The 27868-nt window shown below is 35.0% G+C and overlaps 1 protein-coding gene across 1 annotated transcript; it reads right to left on the bottom strand.

Annotated features, from left to right (window-relative positions):
- Positions 1–1078: 1078 nt before the first annotated feature.
- LOC149782994 (large ribosomal subunit protein eL14-like) lies at positions 1079–27725 on the bottom strand. The gene is made up of 5 exons (XM_089934558.1): positions 27669–27725; positions 22883–22978; positions 19297–19491; positions 10771–10824; positions 1079–1229 (listed from the first exon to the last, which is right to left on the bottom strand). The coding sequence occupies exons 1-5, from the start codon at positions 27681–27683 to the stop codon at positions 1116–1118; spliced, it is 474 nt and encodes a 157-aa protein (XP_089790684.1). The 5' UTR covers positions 27684–27725; the 3' UTR covers positions 1079–1115.
- Positions 27726–27868: the final 143 nt, after the last annotated feature.

Genomic DNA, 27868 nt, shown 5'->3' with positions numbered 1-27868 from the left:
TTTTTCATCAATATATCATGGTTTCAAAGATGCATCCATAAAGCCCTGTATGTATCAGGGTTTATCAGCATGTCAGCATAATAACTGCTATGTGCAGCCAACTAAAGGTAATGTTCTAAAAATGTAAATATAAGGAACTGCATAAAAAAACTTTAGGAAGATAATAATTGTAAATATTAATTCCAACCATAAACATTGGCAAAATCTTACTGAAGATGAACTTCCAAACAAATTTAGACAAAAGACAAGTGGTAAAAATCTGAAATTCTGTAAAACACACACACAATAAAACAGCTAAAGGTAAACATAAAATAGGTGACTGGCTAAAATGCCTCAGAAAAAGACCTACAATAATTAAAATACCTCTTTCAACCCTTTTATACACATAAGAGATGCATACAAATTGTAAAAAAAAAAAAATCAGCAACATTTTTAGTACATACAAGTTTATTGCTGATATTTTTTAATTTTTCATGCAAATAAAGTTTAAAACTGGAAGATGTGTTTGAGAGTTCTGGTACAAAGCAGACAATTATTAAAAACCTGCACAATATTCCACACCACTTTTAAGTAGCAAAGATTTTAAGACCGGTTTGTACAAGATGGTGCCAGCCATTAACAATGGAATATACATGTAATTAAAATGAAATCACTATAGTAACTTTGGCAGTTTTGATATACAATACTTAAACGGAGCCACAAAAGCATTAAATGCAAGCCACAGTGGCCTAATTTGTAATGATGGCATTGTGCTCACTACTGTGAATTCAAACAAAATGCATGCCTCTGTTCCCAATGAAACCCAAGAAAATGTCCTAAATACAAAACACATTTCACAGACTAGACATCCATGCCTCTTAGAACTGCAAAATAACCAGTTCCCAAGTTACAACCTTTCTGTCCTTGGAAAAGAAACTTTGTTCCCATTTCATCATCATTATATAGCCAATATCTTAATGTGCTGACAATACCAAAAATTTTTAAATACAAAAATCAAGTTACTGATTAGCCCCCACTTCTTAAGTAGACAAGTCCATTACAAAGCCACTAATTAAAGAAAGAACACACACTGCAGTACCACGAATGATATTTTTTATTCAGCTGTCAAGACACATTCATTTCTTCGATTTAGGCTTTGCTGTCTTGGGTTTCTTCACCTTTTTTGCAGGAGGATTTTTCTTTTCTGCTTTCCTCAGTTTGCCAAACTCAACATTGATCAATCGATTCCTCTGAAATAGAAAGACGGCATTGCAATTCTGACTTCAAGTAGTGGCCCTATCAGTAGCAATTAGATTAACTGATTACTAACTATCAACTATCAGCTATATCTAAGACGGCTGCAGCGTGTTAGTTTATAGTGATGTCTAGCACTGGGGCATAATGTGACAGACATTAGCATCATGTTCCACCCAGTCACATTATTCTCAGCAGGCCAACTTGTCTTAATGCTTAGCACCAAGCAAGGTAGCTGTTAGTACAATTTTTAAAAATCTTGGTATGACCCAGATGGAGTGTGAATCCATGACATGCATCTGAGTCGGATACTCTAACCGCTTAGGCCACTGGAGCAGGACATAACTTTAGATTTTTGTGAACTCATTCATAGATGTTCTGGACTGTATCACTGTGTTAGATCAGGAGAGTCAAGATATTTAGGATTATGCAGAATTTAATTCACAAGACTGCAAGTTTCTCTCATATTTTCACTTCATAGAGAATTTAATTGCTGCATGATTTTTCTTAAATTGTTGGTTTCACATTCTTTCTGTTACACATTTTAAGACCTAAATTAGTAACACAAAATCAGATCTGAACCGAGACTTCCAGAGTGGCAACAAACTCAGCCAGTAAGATGAAGGTTATCCCAATTTATGCGTGTAATGTGATTTGGATTTTTAACATAGCTTTAACAATTTTTCAGTCATATCGTTACGATGTCTGCAATGTGGCAGTTTATAATGATGTCTACCACTGGGGCATCATGCCGCAGACATGTAGCACGATGCCCCACCCAGTCACATTATCCCACACCAGGCCAACTAGTCCTAACACTAACCTCTTAATGCTGAGCGCCAAGCAAGGCAGCTGTTAGTACCATTTTTGTAAGTCTTATCCCAATTTAAATAATATGCTTAAATTTTGCTCAACATCTTACTTGTCCCAAATTCTGATGATATAAGCATATATTCTAAGTATGATCAAATAGTATCAAAAATGCAATATTACCTTGTTAACATGTGGATACTGCTCACTATCACACCCTTCTAAAAATTTGCTAATTATAGACCTGCCAACCGTAACAAGTCATTCTCAGCAAGGCAGTCAAAAAATTTCAACAAGTTTGAGCAGTTTTCATTAAGTTGCAATGAAATATCATGCACTGCTATTGTCCAATTGGAACTTGTGAATATAGGACTCACGGTACTAATTCCACTCCAATGGTAAACATATGGAAACACTATCATATTCAAAATTCAATAACTTAAAATTTATGGGTGCTGATAATGACACCTATAATTTTTCGTGCACATCTAACCTTGGTGCAAGCTTATGTGTGGAGAACACCATATGACCCGCGGCAATTTGTTTACATCCATGTGCATGAAACACGTGTTATTGATTCTGCACCAAATGAATCAGGTGCTACTTTCAGTATTGAGTACTCCTGAGTCAAGCCTGTAAAAATGCTAAAGTTGCATCAGTAGAAATTTGTCAATATTTTTTTTACATTACATATAGGATAAGCTCTCAAAAGATATTTTTCCTAAAATTTTAATTTTCATTATTAACCAATTATGGACCACCAAACCTGTAAATGCTCTATCATTTCTTCACCCATTTCTAGACTGGTTCACAGTTCTTCCGTATAATTAGTACCGTGTGTCCTATAACCAGATTTAATTTTTTTTGAAAAAGTTGTATTTTACTCCTTGATATTAGAGCATAATTGTAAGAAAGAATTGGCCATGCTTGTGCATGGATAATAGTGCAATAGCATTTTATGTGATACCAATATCTGTAGTTAAATTGCATCCGCATTACATGTTGCTGTGTTGTATTGTACTTATTAATGGCTTTTTCTTGTTATTAAAATAATTGTTTTCTGCCTTTGTATCTTCATGTTATCTTTCTATGGCATGCATGCTACACAAAAGAAACACAAGCATGCTGACATCAGGAAGTATGACATCACAGGGTATCAAATTACATGACGCATTGTATTTTCATCTCTCACTGGCTATAAGACAAGTTTTAAAAGTTTTAAATTTCAAAATTGCATTTCTTTTCTTGCTGACTCTCACAGAAATAACACACAGTGTATCCCTATTCACATCAATCAAACAAAACAAATAAGTGTGCCACATGACAGGTCAAAATGATATGAGGCCATTGCCCTTTTGTGACTAAAACAAATACACACACCCATGAAGCATCAAGAGATGCTGATATTCCAAACTTATTTAAACTATCATCACATGTGATTCATGACCCCCAAATGTTAATAAAAAGGTGTAAAAGCCAAGGAAGAGTTCCATAAGCTGTATTATACTGAATAATTAAATAACATAGTGCTACTTTTTAGTATAAAACTATGGGGAAGGGTGAATAAGCAAAGAATAGACAGAGTAATTTCTTCAAGCCTGGTAATGTTCCCCACAACAAAGGGGGTGGGGGGAATGTATATCAACCCAAATAACACATCAACATGAGGTATGTTACATAAGGACATCAAGAAACAAATTTGAAAAAGCTATCCAAAGTTCCTATAATGCTGACATTGATGTTGGAGACAGAAAGTGTATGCACAAACTGTTATGACTCAAGCTATTAAGTATGCTGGAGGTGGAGAAATGTGTGAAAAACTTTGCTATGCCAAGACAAGTTCATGACTCTATGCAATATGCAGACACTGATAAAAATTGTCACTGAATACACTACTTGTTAAATTTAAGTAATAGAACTGAATTGCATATTGAAGTTGTCTAATACATAAACATATACCTACATTTACCCAAAGCTCATAAAAAGTTAAGAAAAAGTCTAAAAATCATTACTGTGGCTGCTTTCCACCATAAGCAGTGTTAAATTACTTACTTTTTAATATAAAGCTGAAAAAATGCATACATTATTGAACAAAAGAGAAACAAAGCAAACATTGCAATCACTCAATTACAGTCAAAGGGGAGGTAATACACCTTGATTTGGCAAACCAAATAGCAAGGTCTAATTTACAGCTAAATGATTCCTTACTATTACTTGATGGTAAGAACAGAGCAATGTAGGTTTTATAAATAGCTTTTGTTTCAAATATGAAACCATATTTCTGACATGAAGCTTGTTTTCATTTATTCACAACAACATATATGGTGAACAAAACACATATCGCTTAGTGCACGCAGTAATCAAATGCTGAGATTTGGAATAATGTGTTCTGAGACCACAAGTTGCAACACCCTGAGTATGAAGGTTTTCTATCATGGGACTTGGTACGTGAAGAAAAAAGAGATCTGGTTTGGTGGGAGAGAGCAGTATGTTCACCATGCAGTTATACATCAAGAATGTTTCAAATGTATGAAGAGAGGTTGGGGAAGAAAAACTGCATGTGTAAAGAATGCAATACAGATAGGACTTTTGCAGAGTTATATTTGGAATGAAGGGTTGAAAACTATTATTTTAAGTGAAAATATCCCTCCCTGCTCCCTCAACAAAAGGAATGCAGAAAAGTTCCAATACTGTTTACCCAAAAATGTAATGTACCAATATGAGAAACATGCTGAACATAGAATAGGTGTCAAGGAGTTTAATTCTAGGATAAGAAATAAGACTGGTATAATTGATATTCAATGTGACTCGACATATAATAATTCAATTTACAGGTTGAGGCAATGCAGCATGTGCAGTTTTGTGCACAGTCCTTATTTTTACAATGTTCTCTGCTTTGATCTGCTGAGTGTGTCTCTAAAGATAAATGATCAGTACTGATACATAAGTGATTGTGACATAAGTGGCTTACATATAAAATCTCCCCCACCCCCACCCCATTTTGGGGAATTGTTGCATGTGTTAAATGGTATTTAACCATATAGGCCAATCTATGGGTACCATCATATGAAATTCTGCCATCAGGCCATACTATGCTCTTTTCCCTATGGCCTGAGCTATCTACTTCCACTCTCCATTGTATAAAACCATCCCCATCTGTCTTTTGTATAGAATTTTTCTCCAAAATCACATTCAAACCATGATAAAAAGACTCCATTATGATTGTCATATGTAAAAACCACCAAATTGATACCCTGTATGCACGTGGTAACCATGGAAACAACAAACTCCTATTATGGTATAGGTCGCATATAGGACTCACGGTACTAATTCCACTCCAATGGTAAACATATGGAAACACTATCATATTCAAAATTCAATAACTTAAAATTTATGGGTGCTGATAATGACACCTATAATTTTTCGTGCACATCTAACCTTGGTGCAAGCTTATGTGTGGAGAACACCATATGACCCGCGGCAATTTGTTTACATCCATGTGCATGAAACACGTGTTATTGATTCTGCACCAAATGAATCAGGTGCTACTTTCAGTATTGAGTACTCCTGAGTCAAGCCTGTAAAAATGCTAAAGTTGCATCAGTAGAAATTTGTCAATATTTTTTTTACATTACATATAGGATAAGCTCTCAAAAGATATTTTTCCTAAAATTTTAATTTTCATTATTAACCAATTATGGACCACCAAACCTGTAAATGCTCTATCATTTCTTCACCCATTTCTAGACTGGTTCACAGTTCTTCCGTATAATTAGTACCGTGTGTCCTATAACCAGATTTAATTTTTTTTGAAAAAGTTGTATTTTACTCCTTGATATTAGAGCATAATTGTAAGAAAGAATTGGCCATGCTTGTGCATGGATAATAGTGCAATAGCATTTTATGTGATACCAATATCTGTAGTTAAATTGCATCCGCATTACATGTTGCTGTGTTGTATTGTACTTATTAATGGCTTTTTCTTGTTATTAAAATAATTGTTTTCTGCCTTTGTATCTTCATGTTATCTTTCTATGGCATGCATGCTACACAAAAGAAACACAAGCATGCTGACATCAGGAAGTATGACATCACAGGGTATCAAATTACATGACGCATTGTATTTTCATCTCTCACTGGCTATAAGACAAGTTTTAAAAGTTTTAAATTTCAAAATTGCATTTCTTTTCTTGCTGACTCTCACAGAAATAACACACAGTGTATCCCTATTCACATCAATCAAACAAAACAAATAAGTGTGCCACATGACAGGTCAAAATGATATGAGGCCATTGCCCTTTTGTGACTAAAACAAATACACACACCCATGAAGCATCAAGAGATGCTGATATTCCAAACTTATTTAAACTATCATCACATGTGATTCATGACCCCCAAATGTTAATAAAAAGGTGTAAAAGCCAAGGAAGAGTTCCATAAGCTGTATTATACTGAATAATTAAATAACATAGTGCTACTTTTTAGTATAAAACTATGGGGAAGGGTGAATAAGCAAAGAATAGACAGAGTAATTTCTTCAAGCCTGGTAATGTTCCCCACAACAAAGGGGGTGGGGGGAATGTATATCAACCCAAATAACACATCAACATGAGGTATGTTACATAAGGACATCAAGAAACAAATTTGAAAAAGCTATCCAAAGTTCCTATAATGCTGACATTGATGTTGGAGACAGAAAGTGTATGCACAAACTGTTATGACTCAAGCTATTAAGTATGCTGGAGGTGGAGAAATGTGTGAAAAACTTTGCTATGCCAAGACAAGTTCATGACTCTATGCAATATGCAGACACTGATAAAAATTGTCACTGAATACACTACTTGTTAAATTTAAGTAATAGAACTGAATTGCATATTGAAGTTGTCTAATACATAAACATATACCTACATTTACCCAAAGCTCATAAAAAGTTAAGAAAAAGTCTAAAAATCATTACTGTGGCTGCTTTCCACCATAAGCAGTGTTAAATTACTTACTTTTTAATATAAAGCTGAAAAAATGCATACATTATTGAACAAAAGAGAAACAAAGCAAACATTGCAATCACTCAATTACAGTCAAAGGGGAGGTAATACACCTTGATTTGGCAAACCAAATAGCAAGGTCTAATTTACAGCTAAATGATTCCTTACTATTACTTGATGGTAAGAACAGAGCAATGTAGGTTTTATAAATAGCTTTTGTTTCAAATACGAAACCATATTTCTGACATGAAGCTTGTTTTCATTTATTCACAACAACATATATGGTGAACAAAACACATATCGCTTAGTGCACGCAGTAATCAAATGCTGAGATTTGGAATAATGTGTTCTGAGACCACAAGTTGCAACACCCTGAGTATGAAGGTTTTCTATCATGGGACTTGGTACGTGAAGAAAAAAGAGATCTGGTTTGGTGGGAGAGAGCAGTATGTTCACCATGCAGTTATACATCAAGAATGTTTCAAATGTATGAAGAGAGGTTGGGGAAGAAAAACTGCATGTGTAAAGAATGCAATACAGATAGGACTTTTGCAGAGTTATATTTGGAATGAAGGGTTGAAAACTATTATTTTAAGTGAAAATATCCCTCCCTGCTCCCTCAACAAAAGGAATGCAGAAAAGTTCCAATACTGTTTACCCAAAAATGTAATGTACCAATATGAGAAACATGCTGAACATAGAATAGGTGTCAAGGAGTTTAATTCTAGGATAAGAAATAAGACTGGTATAATTGATATTCAATGTGACTCGACATATAATAATTCAATTTACAGGTTGAGGCAATGCAGCATGTGCAGTTTTGTGCACAGTCCTTATTTTTACAATGTTCTCTGCTTTGATCTGCTGAGTGTGTCTCTAAAGATAAATGATCAGTACTGATACATAAGTGATTGTGACATAAGTGGCTTACATATAAAATCTCCCCCACCCCCACCCCATTTTGGGGAATTGTTGCATGTGTTAAATGGTATTTAACCATATAGGCCAATCTATGGGTACCATCATATGAAATTCTGCCATCAGGCCATACTATGCTCTTTTCCCTATGGCCTGAGCTATCTACTTCCACTCTCCATTGTATAAAACCATCCCCATCTGTCTTTTGTATAGAATTTTTCTCCAAAATCACATTCAAACCATGATAAAAAGACTCCATTATGATTGTCATATGTAAAAACCACCAAATTGATACCCTGTATGCACGTGGTAACCATGGAAACAACAAACTCCTATTATGGTATAGGTCGCATATAGGACTCACGGTACTAATTCCACTCCAATGGTAAACATATGGAAACACTATCATATTCAAAATTCAATAACTTAAAATTTATGGGTGCTGATAATGACACCTATAATTTTTCGTGCACATCTAACCTTGGTGCAAGCTTATGTGTGGAGAACACCATATGACCCGCGGCAATTTGTTTACATCCATGTGCATGAAACACGTGTTATTGATTCTGCACCAAATGAATCAGGTGCTACTTTCAGTATTGAGTACTCCTGAGTCAAGCCTGTAAAAATGCTAAAGTTGCATCAGTAGAAATTTGTCAATATTTTTTTTACATTACATATAGGATAAGCTCTCAAAAGATATTTTTTCTAAAATTTTAATTTTCATTATTAACCAATTATGGACCACCAAACCTGTAAATGCTCTATCATTTCTTCACCCATTTCTAGACTGGTTCACAGTTCTTCCGTATAATTAGTACCGTGTGTCCTGAAGACTGGAAGTATGGTATAATGTAGCATAGGCAACAATGAGTTCAATTTACACTTTGATCTTAGTGACCTCCAGTTCAATTTCGGACTCCACAGTTCCAAATACTATGGATGTCCATGGGTTCTTGTTTTATATTTCAAGTTTATGTAATCCAAGTTTGCTTGGGGTGGGTGGGTATTTTTTAACTTAAATTTTTACATGGCAGCAGTAATCATCTCTCCCACTGTAAGCAATATTCAGACTAAACCTGTACAAGCCAATGTTTGGATTTGTCCACAACAGCTATACTTTCATATTTGTTTGCTATTATTCCAAAGTGTTACACATTAGCTTGGGCTCACAGGTTCTCCACAATGCTTTGTCTCATGTCCCTCAAATACTGACCCTCTGTACAATAGTTGCCCACAGAAGAGATACCAGAAGCATATTCTTACTTAAAATAACCACATCATGAAAAAGTGCTGATTTATTATGTTAAGTGGCCTTATTCAACTATTAAGCACTATCTGACAGGCATTATTTATGTGCACATCGAATGTCAATTCTCAATACTCACTGGACTCACCCAAAACTCCGATAAAATAAGGAAAAAACTTAAGATATTCTAAATATGTATGCTCAACTGTTGAAAGCTGTGTGAACACTGGTTTTCAATGAATTTCTTCATTGTGAAGAATTTTTTATGCAAGGCAATTTGGCATGGACAAAAATGTGTGCCACAATGATATTACATTTGGACAGTATTCATTATAGAGCATGGTTAAAACTGACCCTTTTCGTTATGAAATGCTGGTCCAAATGTTTGCAACTAATACTTACTTCGGTCAAGTAAAAGTAATGATATATTATTTACATATATAACTCGTGTGAATGCTGCTCAGGGATCACTGTTTCAGATACCATAACAGGTTTATTCTTTTCTTCATTGTTCACATAAGCTTCTTAAGCTATCAGCCTGAATGCCAATTTGTACAATGATCCTTCTTTTTGCATCAGAAATGTAAGTACGGCAGCTAAGACCTGATTCAGACTTTAGACCTTTGTTTGTGTACAGATGATACGAAGTCTGATTCATTTATACATGCTTTATCCTTCTTGAGGGTCAATCTGCTGTACACCATGAACTAGCTTGCAGCCAGAGACACACTCATTGAAATAATTTGCTTTGTTTTGATCCTTTACACATTGTATGACTATAATCATTGTATGGCTGAATAAGTACTACTGTTTTTAATAAACCCCTATCAGTCACAGAAATCTACTGTCACTTATTTACAAGACAAAAAGTTCAGTCAGGATGATCACCATAATTCCAAATTATAGATATTAATAAAAATGTCTTGAACTATCATCTTTGTTGTGTGGTGGTTAATATTACATTTATTTTTTGTACAATTCCTCACAAGTTATAAATGGTAGAAAGTGACAATTTTCCACAATAAAACTCGCAACACTAAATGAAGCAGCCGTGGCTTGAAACCGGTTTGTGGATTGTCAATTTTTAGAGGCAGCTGATGGCAACAATTTGATAGTAATCAAAGAGCAAGGTAATGATGTTAATTCAAAACAAGTCAAGCTGTGCACATAGATCAGACAATTCATTTGAATCGCACAGCAAAAAGCATTTTGGAATACAGACTTCGGATTAATGATGAGAAAAGGTCCATCCCATGTGATGAAAATCCAGCTTGATTTAATAAAGTGTCTTTTCTATGGTAATTATTTCATTTTTAATTCATGTCTATATGAAACTGTAACAAAATAAACGCTATTTCTATTCCTTTTTTGTAGTAGCTTTTATGTAGAAAAGAATTTCTGATTCATTAACAGCAACAACAGGAGTGCCTCTAAAACACAACTGAAATTTGCAGCCTAAACTTAGTAACCTAACGGGGGAAATATTTAAGCCTGGCTAAATCTAGAAAATCCTACAAGTCTGAGATATTAAAAGACTGAGCATAATGGGCCGACTGCACTGTTCATTGTACTTACAGCCTGTTTGGCCTTCATCAATTTGAATCGGTCAAAATCACTCATCTGAGCCTTCTGAAAAAGAAATGGACTAAGAGTTAGCAACCTGTCTGGTTTCAATAAAAAGTTATCAAAAAATTAAATGACAGTACATGATTACAAGAGAACAGCTATTCCAATTTTGATCTTATTTATCTCAAATGAAAACTGTAGGTGTGGCAAGCAACTGTTCATGTAAATATACCCATACCTCTCCTGCATCTGTTCCAGCAATGTCATGGACTTAATGGATGACATTGACAAACGGGGCAAGGTTAGTAATTGGGTTAAATTGTTGAAGACCTATTTTATAATGGCACTTAGAATAACTGACACCACAACTTTTTTCAAGCTAACCAGTCTCTAATGATCAATAAAAATATTATTCCAAGAGATTTTGACATGCATAACATGTAAACTGGCGTAAACATTATGCACTAATTGTGTCAATGCTTTTGCATGTGAATGTGGATACATTCTAGTGTTATTGTTACTGTTGAGCCACAACACATTAACAAATAAAATGGTCAGCATTCATTTATTTTAACAACAATGAAACTTACACAAATTGGGTTCTATTAGAAAAATAAAGAAGTCTTATGTTAACCGACACATAATAGTGAAATTTCTGCTTTCTTTCAGCAAATTTCTTTCAGGCATCCCCTCACCACATTTTAAGATTCCAGATATAACGGTATTTATGCAGTATGAAAAAGACCTAGATTTTAGCAAGACTACAAATAATTTATTTATGCATATGTATTTAGCAATCTCAGCTCTAAGGGGGGGGGGTGCTATGAAACTCACTCCAAACTGCTGCCTAGGACCTAAGAAGAAAGAATGGTTGCCATTCAGTGAAGATGTACATATGTATATGATTTTAACCATACACACCAACACTGATGGTAATAAAAACTGCAGGTTGACAGTAATTTATTGATATGTGCATCTCAAACGATGTACACAACATGGATCAAGTCTCACAGAATCCACTAAAAACTATGAGACTAGTTACATTTACAAGAGTCAATCGCAAACTATATCGAGTTCCATTTTTGAAATGGCAGTAACAACAGGAGCACCATTTGTTGATATGCAGATAATAACTGTAATATTTACTAGTTTTGATGGTGATCCAATGAAAACCAAAATGTGGTTTACTGACAAGATTTTGTAAATTGCAGGTTAAAAAAGGACAATAACTACTATATGAAAAACATTAAAAGTGTTTTCTCTCTCTCTCTCTATATATATGCATCTTTAGATGATGACCATAATCTTTTTACTATTGTGACAATCCATTCAAAATGGAGATAAATGGTGTTCGTAAGAATTTTTGATGGAAGGATCACCAGATGGACACAATGTACAAAATACTCCTCCCTCAATAAAACCATGCTTATAACCAACATTTACATGCTGCCATATTGGTTTATACATACAAGCTGTAAGCCTGCCAAAAGTTTCAATTCTATACAATATGGTGTCAAATTTCTTCTTCAAATTTCCAAAACTTCAATGTAAAACTAAAAAAAATATCTTAGAATGGGACATTTGGGGCAAATGTTTATAGAACACATACAAAAATAGCAATCAAATGATAGCAATAATCTCTTGATGGCAGCAGTGGCAGCCATATTGGATGTGCGAGAGCACCATTTAGGACAAGCAAATGAAATCTTTTGGTGGAAACTACAGGTCAGTAACTCTTTTTATTCAGGAGTGTACCAATTGCAAGACACTGAAGATGACTGCTGTGGTAGCCATAATGGAGATCGAAGAGGCATCATTTTCATTTAGTACATCATAAAAAGTCTTCTTGTGAAAACCCCATGCCAATATGACCATCCATTCATGAGAAGTAGCAATAAGATTTCAAAGATGGCCATCAAGGTGGCCATACAAAACAGATCAGCACTATTTTCATCATGGCCCAACTAGACGCTAAGTAATAATCTCAAATACAGCGTTCTGTACAGGAGGAATAGCAACAAAAAAATTTTCATAATGGCTGCCATGTTGACCACACTGAATATATTGGATGTCAGATCAGCACCCTTTTCATTCAGGATCAACTAGATCATAGAAAGTCAGCTGGTCAAAAAACCTGTCAATATGACTTTCCATTCAGGAGTAGCAATAACTCAATTTTGAAGATGACTGCTATGTTGGTCATACTGGATGTCAGATAGGCACCTTCTTTTTTTAGTGAAAAACCTGTGATGGCATGACCATCCATTCAGGATGGCTGCCATGTTGGTCACATTGGAAATCAGATCAATACTACTTTCATCATATCACAAAGTCTTTTAATGAAAACTTCATGCTGATCTGACCATCCCTTCAGGAGTAGCAACTGCATTATGTTCAAGATGAATGCTTCGGTGGCAATAATGAATGTCCTAGCGACAAGATTCATTTAGGACCATCAAGGCAATGGGATGAATATGTAGCAAGTTTCATGACAGTCCTCCAAGTGGTTTAGAAGAAGGAGTGATAACAACCTGGGGTTAATGGATGCACAGATGATGGATGAATGATGCATGGAAGACCATCCCATAATACTTGTTGATGAAAATTAGAGCAAAGAAAAGCAGCAACTGGTGGTACAGACTGTACTTCTACACAGCATGAAACATTCTTTAAATTGTCAAGTTGCAATCTATGTAAGCATTCGAAGCTTGTGACGGGGGCAATTTTTGCTTGACATACAATATCATCTTGTTTAATTGTGAAGCACAAACTTACTTCACATGTCAGATAAGGAGTTGACCACATAACTTTCAGACGGCAATTCCTATCATATCCTGTGTTCATCATTCATGTGAGACAGTACACTCCCAATTATTATCAAATGTACTTTTGAGTTTAGAAATACCGTTTAGGCTAGCTCATAAAAAGCTGTATTTCCTTCCATGTGGATGTCACTATCAACAGGAATGACTTACCAATTTTATTTAAAATGTTATATGCCTATTTTGACTACTTGATAATTCTGATCACTTTAAAGCAAATAGCCATACTGGATATCCAGGCAGAACCATTTTCAATTACAATCAAAAAGAGCATCGCATTAAATCATGTTCATGTTTGTTGGTTTGTTTTTAGCTTTTTTAATTTGAATCCTTGAAGCAGTTTAAGAGGAGTAGTAATAACAAACTTGTGCTATTGGACAGCAAGCCACTGCACAAGCTCTTCTGGTCTACGAACAGTAGGACCAAAGGGGATAAGGTCATTGTCTGACAGAACTGTCAAAAGTCTTCATCTGCTTCAATGTTGGGTCAGCCACAAAAATTTGACTATTTGGAGTTCTCTAAATCACCTCTCAATTGCCTGGCTTCAAACTCATCAATCAAGGGTCTTTGAACTTGATTTTTTTTAATGGCAGATAGTTAATATTAATAAATCCCTGGCCATATCTAAGTTTATATTTTGATTAACACTATTGCCAACAAAATTTTCAAATTTTTTTCTTTTTCATGTCCACATTTTTCAAATCCAAACAATACTTCGAGGCTGACTGCAGAGGTTATGGATTTGGTCTCTTGCAGGCTGCAAGCCCAACTTGACCCATGTAAAGGTGACGTACTGCAGGAATTCCCAGAAATGAAAATTGACTATGCTGTAAATTAAATCACATCGGCCAATTGTTTTAGCGTAAGATGTAGTATATGCTTGTAATTAAGAGCTGACATTGTCTTCAACCCTTTGATCAGATAAGCATGGTATTGTTAAAAAAACAGTAGATTCAGAGTGAAATGACTCTGCATTCCAGTACTACAGTGGTAGATGGCTGATGTGTCAGTCATACTGGATGTCAGATCAGCACCAATTTCATTAAAAATCGTAAGTCCTTAAGTAAAAACCCCATGCTGATATGACCATCCTTTCAGAAGTAGCATTTGCTGTGGTGTCCATTCTGGATGTCCCAGAAAAACCAATTTCATTAAGAGCCTTAGAGCCAACTTGTCTGTAAAGTTTCGTGTCAATCCTCCAAGTAGTTTAGTAGGAGTAATGATAACAAGCTTGTGTTAATGGAAAGCCTGATGGATGTATGATGTACAAAGGATTATCCCATAGCTCTTCTTGTCGATTAATATCAAGCTAAAATTACCACTACTATACACAACACCACCTTCTTCAAATTTTGACTTTGTATTCCATGCAAACGTTGGAACTTATGACAACTGCAGTATTTGCTTTATCTACAACATGCTCATGTTTTAATTGTGAAGTGCAAACTAGTTTCACATGTCAGATAAGGAGCTGACCACATAACTTTCAGACGGCAATTCCTATCATAGCTTTGTGTTCATCATTCATGTGAGACAGTACACTTCCAGTTATTATTAAAAGTAGAGTTCGGAATACTATTCTGACATATGAAGTTCATTAACAGGGCAGTGTCTAGATTAAAATGAACACAACAATGAAAGCAAACAACAAAATGATTAACATAGGTCATTCCACTGGGCTATTTAAGCAAACATTCTTTTCGTCAGTTCTGATTCAGAAAAGCAGTCTACACTGCCTTGTCACAAACCAGCACATATGGATACTTCCCCTATTTCTCCAATTGAAACTGTTTATATTCTGCCCAAAATGATGAATATGGCCTAGTTTTAGTAATAAAACTTTGTGTTTTATAGGCATAAGGTAGTACAAGCATGCTTTATTAACTTCCGTGCAAATTTAGTAGCTTTTGATGCCCTCAAATATACACTGTAATAATTATACCCAGAACCATATGAACTTGAAACTCGTGGGAGTTAAGTCCCAATCCAAAACCACTACTAAGAAATTTTAAGACACAAGAATGGAGATAACGACTTTGTCCAAGATTTCACCTGAAAACGAGGACTTGTCACTGATGAGTAAAATGGTCACCCATTTTTAATAACAGCTGTTTATTGTGATCATAGTCCAATTTTATTACAGATGTTAATGTTGCAGTTTTTAAGATTAAAGTTTGAAGTTTATGTCTTCTAACACCAGTCTGCTGACACACTTGCTACCATATTTCATGTAATTTTTTATACACAAAAAAATATTAATTTCAGTGTACAAAAAATTACATGTAAAATAAATAATTAGAGAAAAAAAGAGAGAACATAATGTCCCAGTGTGCTAGCTCATCTGCATGTAGAGCACATTTCTTTGTAGCTGTTAAGTTGTGTAATGTTGGCAAAATGATTAAGATGCAGAGCTGCAAACCCTCCAGACTTGCAACTAGTGAAAAGTGGGATAAAAATTAGTGAACTTGAAACACAATTAGTGAAAAATTATATCATGCCACTAACTCCATTCACTTTGATGGTCAGTACTGCATTATATGAAAATCCCAAAATAAAAATAAAACATATTATTTACTCTGATTACATGTTCCACTATATTTGCAGCCAAAGGTGTCGACACGTGCGTGGAAAACTGAACTCAAGCAAATTACAATATAATGCTAATATTTCAATCTAAACACTCGAAAATTCATGTAGTTTCCCAACCTTTATGTGCTACCAATGTGTTTCCTCACATCGTCTCTGCCACCATGCCCAATGCTAAAATTTGTGGCACACTGTGCAAAAAGCATGATGTACATCGGTATTTGATGGCTGGTTGCACGGCAAATGTTTTGTATATTCCAAACTTAGTGTCACTTTTTGTGCAATACATTTCTTTTTCCTTGGTTGTGAAAATGTTTTAAAGATGCAGTGCTGAACGGTAATTCAAATCAGTGTTGGCAGCACATGCGTGGAGAAAATTCCACTTAGGCCCTAGTTTCTTTCAAAAGCATTTGTAAAATTTATACATGTAGATTAAAATACGCTAAAATGCTTGCTACCAGACCAACGTTACCAATTGGCTACTGTTCTACTAATATCACGACTAGCAGAGCAGAAAATTTGTTAATGTGATATCAAGACCACTGTCCATACAGCAGATGTTGTCAAGACCAGTGATCATAAACATTACTTGTTATTTGAACTCGCTAATAAAGATAACAATAGAGGGGTATATCACAGAATAGATTCATAACAAAATGTTAATTATATCCAAGTCAAAACAATACAAGCGCTTAAAATATTATTAACGGAGTCTGTGACCTTCAAATTGACTACAGAAAATGACAAGGTTTTTCATACTTTATTTTTGTACGACTACAATGAAACAATAAGACTAGTTCATCATTAGTCTGTGGCCTTCACTTTAGCAAGTACTCAGATATAATTTTTGTTGGATAAGAAAACACCACAGGGCTTCTGAACTCATTTTAAAATGCATGTGGTGTTTTGTTATGGAGACGGACTTAATAAAGGAGAGCAAATTAACGATAATTAAGGATTATGCTCTATGAAGACCTTTGTCCAGTTGTAATGACAATAAGAAAGCTTATGCATCAATCACTGTATTTTTCTCAGCAACAATTATTTATTTTTGTAAAAACAAAATGGCTATACAGTATCTTCGATCTTTTAAGTAAATGCAAATCTTCTTAGTAGAAAGGTTATGTTCGATAATTTTAAGGATTTTTACAAAAATTCAAAGGAATATGTACAAAAAATATGATACATTTAAATAATTATTGGTTTAATAACTGGATTGTGTTTAAATAATTAAAGGGTACCCCAAAAATACATGAAATATGGTATACAGTTTTAAAAAATCCAACCTTTCACTTATCCATATTTTCCCATCCTTTCACATGGGGCAAAAGGGAAAAATCACTTGACTTTAAAGGCCAAGTACTTTATGACCATTGGATTGATTTGAAAGGCCAAGTACTTTATGACCATTGGATTGATTTGAAAGGCCAAGTATTGTATGACCCTTGGGTCAACACAACTAGAGTCTCACATGTCAGATTAGGGAGTTAACAGCATTAAGTTTCAGACGGCAACTCCTATCATAATTTGGGATCATCATTCATGCGAGACTAACAAAAGCCAATATGAATTACAAAATCTAATTAATGTAATTTTTTGTTTACACTCTATACCTACAGTATATATGTTTATTATATGCCAAACCCAGGTTTACATAAATGAAATTTGCACACAGACGAAACTTCTTTGTTCAGTGACCTTGATCTCTGACGTTCTGATCCAACATTGAAAAGGCTTCTTCATTACCCAAAGTTCAAGCCATCCAAAGCTTGGTGAAGATCTGAACAGCAGAACTAGTGTTATTATACAGAAACCATTTCTACTTTCAGTCCCAGTTACCTCAGACTCGGACCTTTTGACCCGAAAATCAACGTTTTGTCCAGGAATGCAATGCAGACTACTGTTAAAATCGTGCAGAATCTGCTTCTTCTTGCAGTCACAATGACAAATTGAAAGACAAATTGAAAGTCATCCAAAAAGTAAAGTTCAGGTCTCGGATGTTAATTAAACATTAGCATGCCATAATCATTTTTATTCTTTAAATCACAATTACCTTGATTTTTAACCCTTTCTAATCATGAAATCCACTGGTTTCTTCCTTTCCATAAACGCAAGCCTTCCATAAAGCTTGGTAACTAGAGATGATGAACTTTAAATAATGTGCAGAAACCATTTTCATTCTTCTTTCAATGACCTAGACACTGACTTACTGAGCCTGAAATCAACATGGTTCTTCCTTACACCAAGTACAAGCCATTAACAAATTTTGCTAACTGGAGGGCAGAAAACTAGATACTGTGTGGAAATGAAATTAATAACTGATAGAAAGACCTCATAACATATACTCCACCATATCTCGGACATATAAAACATGGTAAAGAAAAAAAGAACAATAAATCCAGTCCTTAAGCTATACTCATTTCATATATAAGAAAAATATCTCCTGTACTTCACAGTGCCTTTCCTTTTCATCAGTCACAAAATAATGATCTTTCCCAAATTAAAGTGTTTAATCTAGAGCACAAATGGTGCAATAAAAATGCCAGACTCCTTATAAAAATCTTGCATGCTTTTGTTGCAACTGTAAGCGATACACTTCCTTTATTGAATGTACTGCCATTGTACATTTTTTCCTGAACAGTACAGTTGTGATATTAATATTTAAGACATCTATATCTGTGAGATGCTTATCAAACTACTGTGACGGATACCTCACAATGCGTGAACAAATTGCCTAGTTATGTCACCATGGCTCTGTGACAGCAACACGCACACTTAAGAGTCAAACTGCAAACTACACAGACCCAGACCTGCCAATGCATAATGTGCCTTCAGATATATAACACAGACCCCAATCTGCAGGCAGATTACATGACAGCACATCATGATCTTTGCTGATTTAAATTTGACTTAACTCTAAGCGAGTATATACATGTTCTTGACTCTTCTATATCGTATCAATGGTCTCTGCTGTACATTCCACTCGATACAAAATTCTGGCATCTCGATATTCATTTTCTTAGAACTTTATATTGTCAAGATTTTGATCTAATAGGGCTTTGTAACTTTCTAGGTCTGATCTTTGAACTTGCATGTTGATTTTACCATATTGTTGCTACATTATTACCTTCTCTCTGGTGGCTATTTTCTTGGCCCATGTCGTCTCTTCCCATTTTCTGGTTATCTCATTCTTCTCCCAGGCCTTTCTCACACCTTTGCTACGCACTGACCTTGGAATTTTCACCTTGAACTGAGTCAGATGCAGGGCCTTGAAGTTCATCTGTTTCCTGGCCACATTAGAACAGGGTCCATCTATTAAGGCCTGCAAATTGAGATATCCTTGTTGCTTTGAGAAAAACGGTTTGTCAAATGCATTGTACTAAACCAACCTCTTCCATTCCTGTCCTCGCACACAATATACTAAGCTTAAAGATAATTATACAAAATTCCAACCAATGCACACAAGCATTTGACAAGATTCAAGATAAATATATTTCAAGGCATTTGCATATCATTCTGTACAACAATACATGGGAGTGGCATCTACTGTATGAATTAAAAGAAAACTGAAAATATATTTTTAAATGCGCAGCTGATGGCTGCATTACAAGAAAAACAGGTGGGGGAAAAATCCGACAAATGAGGGTGACATGAAATGCTGCCATCATATGCACACTCGATAGTGATATCCCACTTAAACATCTCCACCCAGTATCCAAATAACTGCCATCATATGCACACTCAATAGTGATATCCCACTTAAATATCCTAACATCTTAGGTATAATATCTGTGAGGATGATAAATCAAATGGATGTAGATAGCAAAGTAAATGAACCATCAACCCGTTGTGTAATGAAACGTCTTGTCCGCACATGATGCTTACACTGTATAAAGGAACAAAAGTGGTACATCTTTTCAATATCAATACATAACAGAACAGTTCTAAGCATAAAGTATATAATAGAACTAAACTGTTTTCAGACCTACGAATTCACACACCATTCCCCCCACACACTCGTGTATTTGGGGGTACATGCAGCCAATGGTCAGACTTAAGGTGCATGGATATGTATTTTGGGGTACAATGATTTGGAATCAAATCAAATGCTCAACAAGAGTCCCTAAAAGGGACCGACACTCTGCTGTAAAGACCTTCTATAAATCCACAAATCAGTTTGTGTTCTTTTGTTCTTTTGTAACTTCCGAGTACTGAAATATATTTTAGGCCCACTAACATACTTAAATGGCAATATCTTCCTGCAAGTATTCGATAATATTTTTACTAGTACTAAATTATTTTTCACAAATATTGGTCCTTTAACATGGATAGGAGATAACTGAACATGAAATCGGAAAATGTCAAGATATATCCACTATCAAAGCCTGATTAAATATTTGTAAACAGAAAAAAATTACTGAAATGGTATACCTCAGATATAATTATTAAGTATTCTATGGATATATATAAACTGGGTTTCAGAAAACCCCATTAAATCATCCTTGGATCATCATGGTATTATTTCTTACCGTTATATACATTTGTGGGAAAATTTTGTTCTGACACCATAAATCAACTTTTTTTGCACATTTTTTGAGATCTAAATTCCAGGACACCTTTTAAACCATTCAAAAGTACAGGTCAGAAAATGCACTCACTTCATATTTTATTAAAAAATATATAGCTGTGTACTCTAGGTAAACTCTTTAGCCGACTACAGCATCACCTCATCAACCCAACCCTTTTCCTGCACATGTACAATCCATCCTTTCAGTGCATGAATATTTTTTAACTCCCTCAAGCTGCAAAAATTATCATTGAAAGCAACACATTTCCTGCTGCAGAAACTGCAAGGACCAAGTAATGTCTTCTTTATCTCAGACAGTCATGCCAATTCTCACTTTCAACCCCATTATTGGCAGTCCATCCAGGAATGAAATCAAAGTACAATGAGTGTCATCCATGTTAAATGATCATATGGTAGGCAAAATCATCTTTGTCAGTAATTTTCTCCTCAAAATCTTGGAGATTCTGGATCATTGATGTCCGTTCACGAAGCACAATATCATGTTCAATTTATAAACTGTTCCAGTGTTTCAATTCATTATCAAAATTCCTGTGCATACCTGTAAAAAGGAACCAATGCTGGCTTCCTTATGTTGGCCGACTTTGTATATTATTTTCGTTTAAACGGCACTCTTAAAAGAATGCAAATCAGCTTCCAGGGTCAGCTTGCTGTGTAATAAAATAACCTTTGTATTTGATTCTGCTGATATGTTTAAATAATGGGTTATTGCTCGCTGCCAGTTGTGTTTATTCACCACCCCAGCTTCTGTTTAGTCTGCCATTATTAATCATAATTTATTAAATTGGGCATTGATGTCTGCAGGGTCGTTAGTATACACAGCAATAACTTGCTTTATTAATAAATTTTGTAACTGACACTAACGAAAACATTGTCATTTGTACTCACACTGAATGCATTTTCAAATAATGACTTTTTATTTGTGAGATACTGTTATCTAGTAGTCAACATGTATATAATACAATCTTGGTTATGTTGCACCTTACACTTTGTCATGCATGAATGGCAGGTGCCTTCAAGCAATCAGTTGGTATTTCCCTCTCATTTGCAATTTTGTTGGCTCCAGTTTTCAGTCTGACGACATATTCAAACCTCTCAGTACAACCACACACGATCTGTTTCTCTATAATTCACATAAATGAACAATTTGTCATGTGTTACCTAACATAAGCAATACACACTACAGTATGGCTGCATGCGCCAACTGGCATACGCTACATATACAGAGGTCATGTACAAATTTTTTAATAAATTGCTCATGATAAGATCTACAATGATTATGGTGGCTTACCAGCTCAAGTGTTTTTTACTTATTTAAATAAAATATTACTAATCCAAGTTTATGTTAACAAAAAAGTAAAAAAAATGATGTTTCACAAATTTTTTATTAGCATTATTAGTAGATCAACCTGACAAGCAATGTTATGTAAGGTGTGCTGCAACCGATTCTTATCAACTTGGGCTTTATTGCTCAGATGCCACACTCCATTTGAAGATCATACCACCATTAAGAATCTGTAACAGGTAATCCTTGTGCCTATGACGCATGTTTGTTTAGTCACCGAACAATTTTGTAAACATCAATACCTAAGTTGTTTACATATGTAAATGTAACTTTAGTCTAGGCCAGGCATCTGCAAACTTTTAGAACTGGTGTGCCAGGTCTGCTCAATTGTAGAGTGCTGTGAGCCAAGACATATTCATTGCTTCAACTAATACAATGCAGAATAAAAGCCTGGAGTGTGTAGGAAATTTCAATGCAGTATTTATGGCTTTATGATCATTTTTACTACATACAATACACAAATACAACTTGTGTCGCATGTCTTTCCAAAAGAATCTGGTATGCTATTGAATGCCAACACCTGGTCCAGACCATCTCAAAGCAGGTACAATAATTTTTTCAAAACTGGTCAGTTATTCCAATTTCTTATGTGAAGGATAGAAATAAAACATAAAGCTTATGTTAAGTTTAATATCGATATGTGGTATCAATTTGGTTATTAAAGTCTTTAAGAAAAACTGCTCCTGAAACCAAAATATTTCTAAAACAAAAACCAAATAATACATAAACAAATAGATACATGAATTTTTTCCAAAAGTTATTTTATAAAAAATTGTTGTTTACCCTGTTCTGATCAATGACATCTACAATTACACAGAGCTTGCCCTTGTCTGGACCATAGGCAATGTAGGCCACACGGCCGATCTCCACAAAACGGAACTGAAATGACAAAAACAATATGAACATTATTAATATCAATTATGGTGTGTTCATTATATTTATGAATAGTGATAATGTAGTATAGAGCATGTCTACTGCTGACATTAGAACTGACGATGTAACAATTATACTTCAAATGGTTTGACCTAATAATTGCTACCATCTGGCATTTTCCTCAAGTTTGTTGTGTTCAAACCTGTTCTTCCTGTTGGTGTTCACAGACTAGCGCAAAAACCAAACTATGAACACTGCATGGCTTTGGAAAAAGGACACTATTACCAGTCTGCAACATGCTATTACATACAATCAGTGGAATATGATAGACTGGCAATATGTATCACGCATTATGCATATTAATTATGTATATTTAGAATAAAATGTACTCAGGTTTCGTTACTGCATACTGTGTTACCTGAGGGTGCTTTATTTTTATGTCGAAATGTGTCGCATGTCTTTCCAAAAGAATCTGGTATGCTATTGAATGCCAACACCTGGTCCAGACCATCTCAAAGCAGGTACAATAATTTTTTCAAAATTTATTTATATGTTGAAATTTCATATACATGTATTTTTCTGATGTACAAGTTCGGTTCACCACATGCTGCATGAGCAAAGTGCTTATGAAGGGAAAACCAATATACCTGGAGCACACAGGTCATACACTGCAACATGGCCAGTGGACATAAAAGCTCATAAGAGATTCAAACTTTACATAAGAAAAAGTCTTCTCAGTGAGCGGTCCACTTTATGGCACAATACAGTGTGACTCCGCTATAGTGCGCTCCGTTATAACGCGAATTCGAATATAATGCAGTCGTGGTGTGGCTCCCGAAATTTCATATACATGTATTTTTCTTGTACACAAAAATTCTTTCTTAAAAGTACAAAAAAAAAAAACGTAAAAACTTTATTATCATTTTGGAGAAGAGATTACGTATGAATAATACAAGACGATTGTGGCGTGGCTCCTGGAATTTTTTAAATATATTTTTCTCGTACACGAAATAGTTTTTTCTTCTTAAAAGTACGAAAAATAACGCATCAAAAGTTTATTCTGGGATCGCGTAGGTCTTCACCAACGTCGCAAATTTGGATTGTTTTTCCTTATTGGCAGCAAAACATACCATGTGGCAATTTTTTTTATTGGCGACATTGTTGGCTGTTTGAAACTTTATAAACTTTATATACAACCATTGGTTTGGAGTGCATAAATTCAGAGGCAACATGAAAGGAAGCCGCAAACTGGATATAAAATGCACTGAAATTTATCTATTGTTACATAAACAAATTCTTTGTCCATATTGACCAGCCATTTAAACAGTGCATTGCTATATTATAATCCGCTTATCCAGACATCTAGCATGCGTACTGTATGTTGTGAAATATCCGCTTTTTTGTTGTTGACATTACTGGTAACGGAGATCAACCGGACGAGGTATTATCTCATAATCTATCTTTCATCGGATTTTTGGCCGCTCGCTAGTAATTAACATATTTACAAAGACTGACAATTTGTATGTGGATGGTAAGTAAAGTTCCTCTTCTTTTCACACAGAATTAAATCCTTCGGATCACTCACATTTTCTGTAATAATCCCTGTCATCAAACCTGAACACCTGTGTCTCTATCGTCTGTTGACCCTTTGTTAATTTTCAGACACATGCGTGAAAGGCAGCACCTGGTTTATTCAGTAGGCATGGAGGGACAGTAACTAGAATAGTCTAAACGAAGGCAAATTCCTTTATGAAAATGTACCCAGATAAAATAATTTGCTGAAATTTCAAAGGAAACAGGTTACCTTTGAAGCACTGATTGTTATGAAGACGTAGTGAGCAAATGGAAAAAAAAATCGGTCTCAATCATGCAATACAATTATTTGATGTTGCCGCCGCAATAAGAAATGGGCATTTGTTTGGTTCTCCAAGGCTGTCCTTTAGCGGTGACTTCAATAACGCATGCACCCTTCATCAAAGAATGCCGACTACAATCTTTCAATAAAACAAAGAACTTTTCATCAAAGGTAGTCAGTACCAGACTTACATGAAAGTGATGGAATCTGATGGATTTTTGCATTTTCCAAGGTGACTCAAACACGTTAACTATGTCGTGAAAGTTTTCTTTTTGTAAGGGAAAATGTTTATGCTTACGAACGTTACCAACAGCGACTTAAAACGCAAACTAGCTTTTACCGACTTGGAATGTACTGAAAAGTAAATGTGCTTAGTCATTCGTTACGTGATTGTGCTACATTTTCCCACTGAATTCAGACCAATACAACCTGTGACAAAATTATTGAATATTTTAAAGTTGTGTGTGCATATTTTCGATGGAATCACTTGTATTGTGGATTCAGCATACATGATGAGGTTCGTGGGTGAGTACACGGTGTTGATACTATTCATGCTATACATTAGACAAGTATATATAAACAGTATTCATGTATATGTACCAATTCATGGTTCTCTAAAATAAACTATTATATATGTCTTCCCTGTTTTCACTAAAGGTGGATTTCTCATTTTATATGCATCGATTTAAGATAACTGTCTCGAGGAAGCACTTATTTTACCGCCTGCATTTATTACCTACACCCACTCCCCCCACTTCATAAGCTAACTGACCTGGTTGCTAATAACACGGTTCGGTCTATAACACGGTTGGGTTCTATAGCTCCCAACTACCGTGTTATAGCGGGGTCACGCTGTATCTCCCGATGTAGACGTATGTGAATTTATAAAACTGGTCTATTCCTATCTTAATTATCTGTTAGAATTGTATTCTAATACTTATTCTCGATTTTAGACAGGTCCAACTTGTGTCACAAAATGCAATGTTTTTCAATTTATTATAGTCTGTTTTCAAGTTCACCAATATATAACTGAACAGAAGAACTTTATTCACATTCACGTTGCATGTATTAGGGGACAAGAGAATGTTACTTCATGTTCTGAATGATTCTCGTTGGATACAGGTTCACATATGAACCTGATCATCATGATAACCTTGTACAGTCGTCCCAATGATGATTTTTATGAAATAACTCCACTTACATGCATGCATCACATGTTACACATGACTTCCCTCCATTTCTTTTTCCTTGGTGGTGAAGACATTTTCAAGATCTTACATGTGATGCTGAGCTGTGAGTAACCTTAAAAACTTCAAAGTTTCTTTAAAATTATTACAGGGTGGGTGGTCTTATTCTTCAAACAGAAAACAATCACATCTCATCTGTGAAGCACCAAGTATAAATTTGTGTTAATCTTTTTCACTACTACATTAATTTCTTATCTAAAGGTATCAAGCAGGTTTTACACTATTTTGTAGCAGTAAAAATAAAAAACAAACTGCTGGTTACAGGTAGCGGTTGAAACAATATTTATATTCATTGAGTATATAGTTACTAACGAAGGAGTCTGGCGTTTTATCAGTAAAGTACCTTATGATAAATCACCTTAATGTACTATAAATAAATGTATATTTATTATACTTATATGGTGATTTCATGTTGTCACAAATTTCATTATACTTTATTGTTAAAACGTCTAACTCTGTGTTGCTACCTCTACCAGGTGCTCAACAGAGAACTGACACATTTCTGGTTTAAGATGAGATGGTGGGTATGTTATAATTCAATCTTATTCCCTCGAAACGAAAATAAGTACCACAATATTGTTGGCACGTTCTATATTTAGATACATAAATAAAACCTCTCCCACGTGAAACCCTCCATGATCCACACTTTTTGTGGATTTTTCATGAAAATATTCTCTGAACCATATCAAATTTTTACCAATAAGTTTAAAATGGTTTTCTTTGTGCAGGTTATCATGTAAAATGTTCCAGCTATTCAAGAAATTATCCAATCAAAGTTAAAAGAATGGGAGCCCTGTAAAGAGGGGTACCCTCTCTACAAAAGTTTTAAGATTGTGGCACTCAACCGGACTGAAGCACCCTCTAGTTACGTTATGGCTACTTGCTGCCTAAATAACCACGCTGTGTTGACCAACATAATAAATTCAAATTCTCACCAAAAAAATGGACCCAATTTAAAGTTTCGTTGGCCTACATTTCGGTTGGCTGGAATGCGATGGAAGCCGGGAATGACAAAATTGGGTTAAGCTGAAGTATACTTTAACGACACGAATGCAAATGTAGTAATACTGAAGAAACCGTTTAGATAGCTTGGTTTCGTTCAAGATTCTTATCTTCCTTTTACTTGATTTCCGTATTCCCGCTTCCATCACACTCCGGACAACTAAAATGTAGCCCAACGGAACTTCAAAACGTGTCCATTAGCTTTGTGTGGGAATTTGAATTTAGTAGGAAAAAGATGTCCGAGTAATTAAAAAAATTAGTCCAAGTTCTTGGTACAAGCCAGATGACGCAATGAGAAAAACGTCAGTCAAGCGATGACTGTAAGAACACACAAAACCATCATTCTCTTTATATGTCTTACTCATTATATGTTAAAGCTAAAACTTAAATTTGCCAGCAACACCCACCCACCATTCTTCCGTACCACGTGCAAAAACTGCGATTGATAATTTCGTAATTTAATTTTGATTTGCATAACCAATATATTGATTGGTGAGTTGGTTAACTTCTTGACAAAAATAAATAACTCCCGTTGACAATTTTTTTGAAAAAAATGTGATAAATCTAAAGGAAAATAACGAACGATTAATACCTGGCTCAACACCATGATGGTGGTAACCGGAAAAGGAAGGTTTTGAGCATTGTGGGTAAGAATATCTTTTGCGTTTAGAAAACACGCACAAAACTCACATAGTTATTTTTATTTTGCCTTCTTCATTTAAAAATCATTTAAGGTTTTCTTTGATTTTGATTTCACACTGATGAAAATCTTGACTAGTATGCGACTTCATC

Source organism: Sinohyriopsis cumingii, chromosome 15 (assembly GCF_028554795.1).
Source record: "Sinohyriopsis cumingii isolate HCF-2022 chromosome 15, ASM2855479v2, whole genome shotgun sequence".
Classification (NCBI taxonomy): Eukaryota; Metazoa; Mollusca; class Bivalvia; order Unionida; family Unionidae; genus Sinohyriopsis; species Sinohyriopsis cumingii.
Note: the sequence above shows the minus strand (reverse complement) of the source record. Positions and strands in the feature narration are given on the sequence as shown.

Coding starts and splice junctions, on each gene's coding strand:
- LOC149782994 (XM_089934558.1), bottom strand. Junction 19,492..22,882: donor ATGTCATTGATCAGAACAGG/GTAAACAACAAT, acceptor CTCAATTTGCAG/GCCTTAATAGATGGACCCTG. Junction 1,230..10,770: donor TGATGAAGGCCAAACAGGCT/GTAAGTACAATG, acceptor TTTCTATTTCAG/AGGAATCGATTGATCAATGT.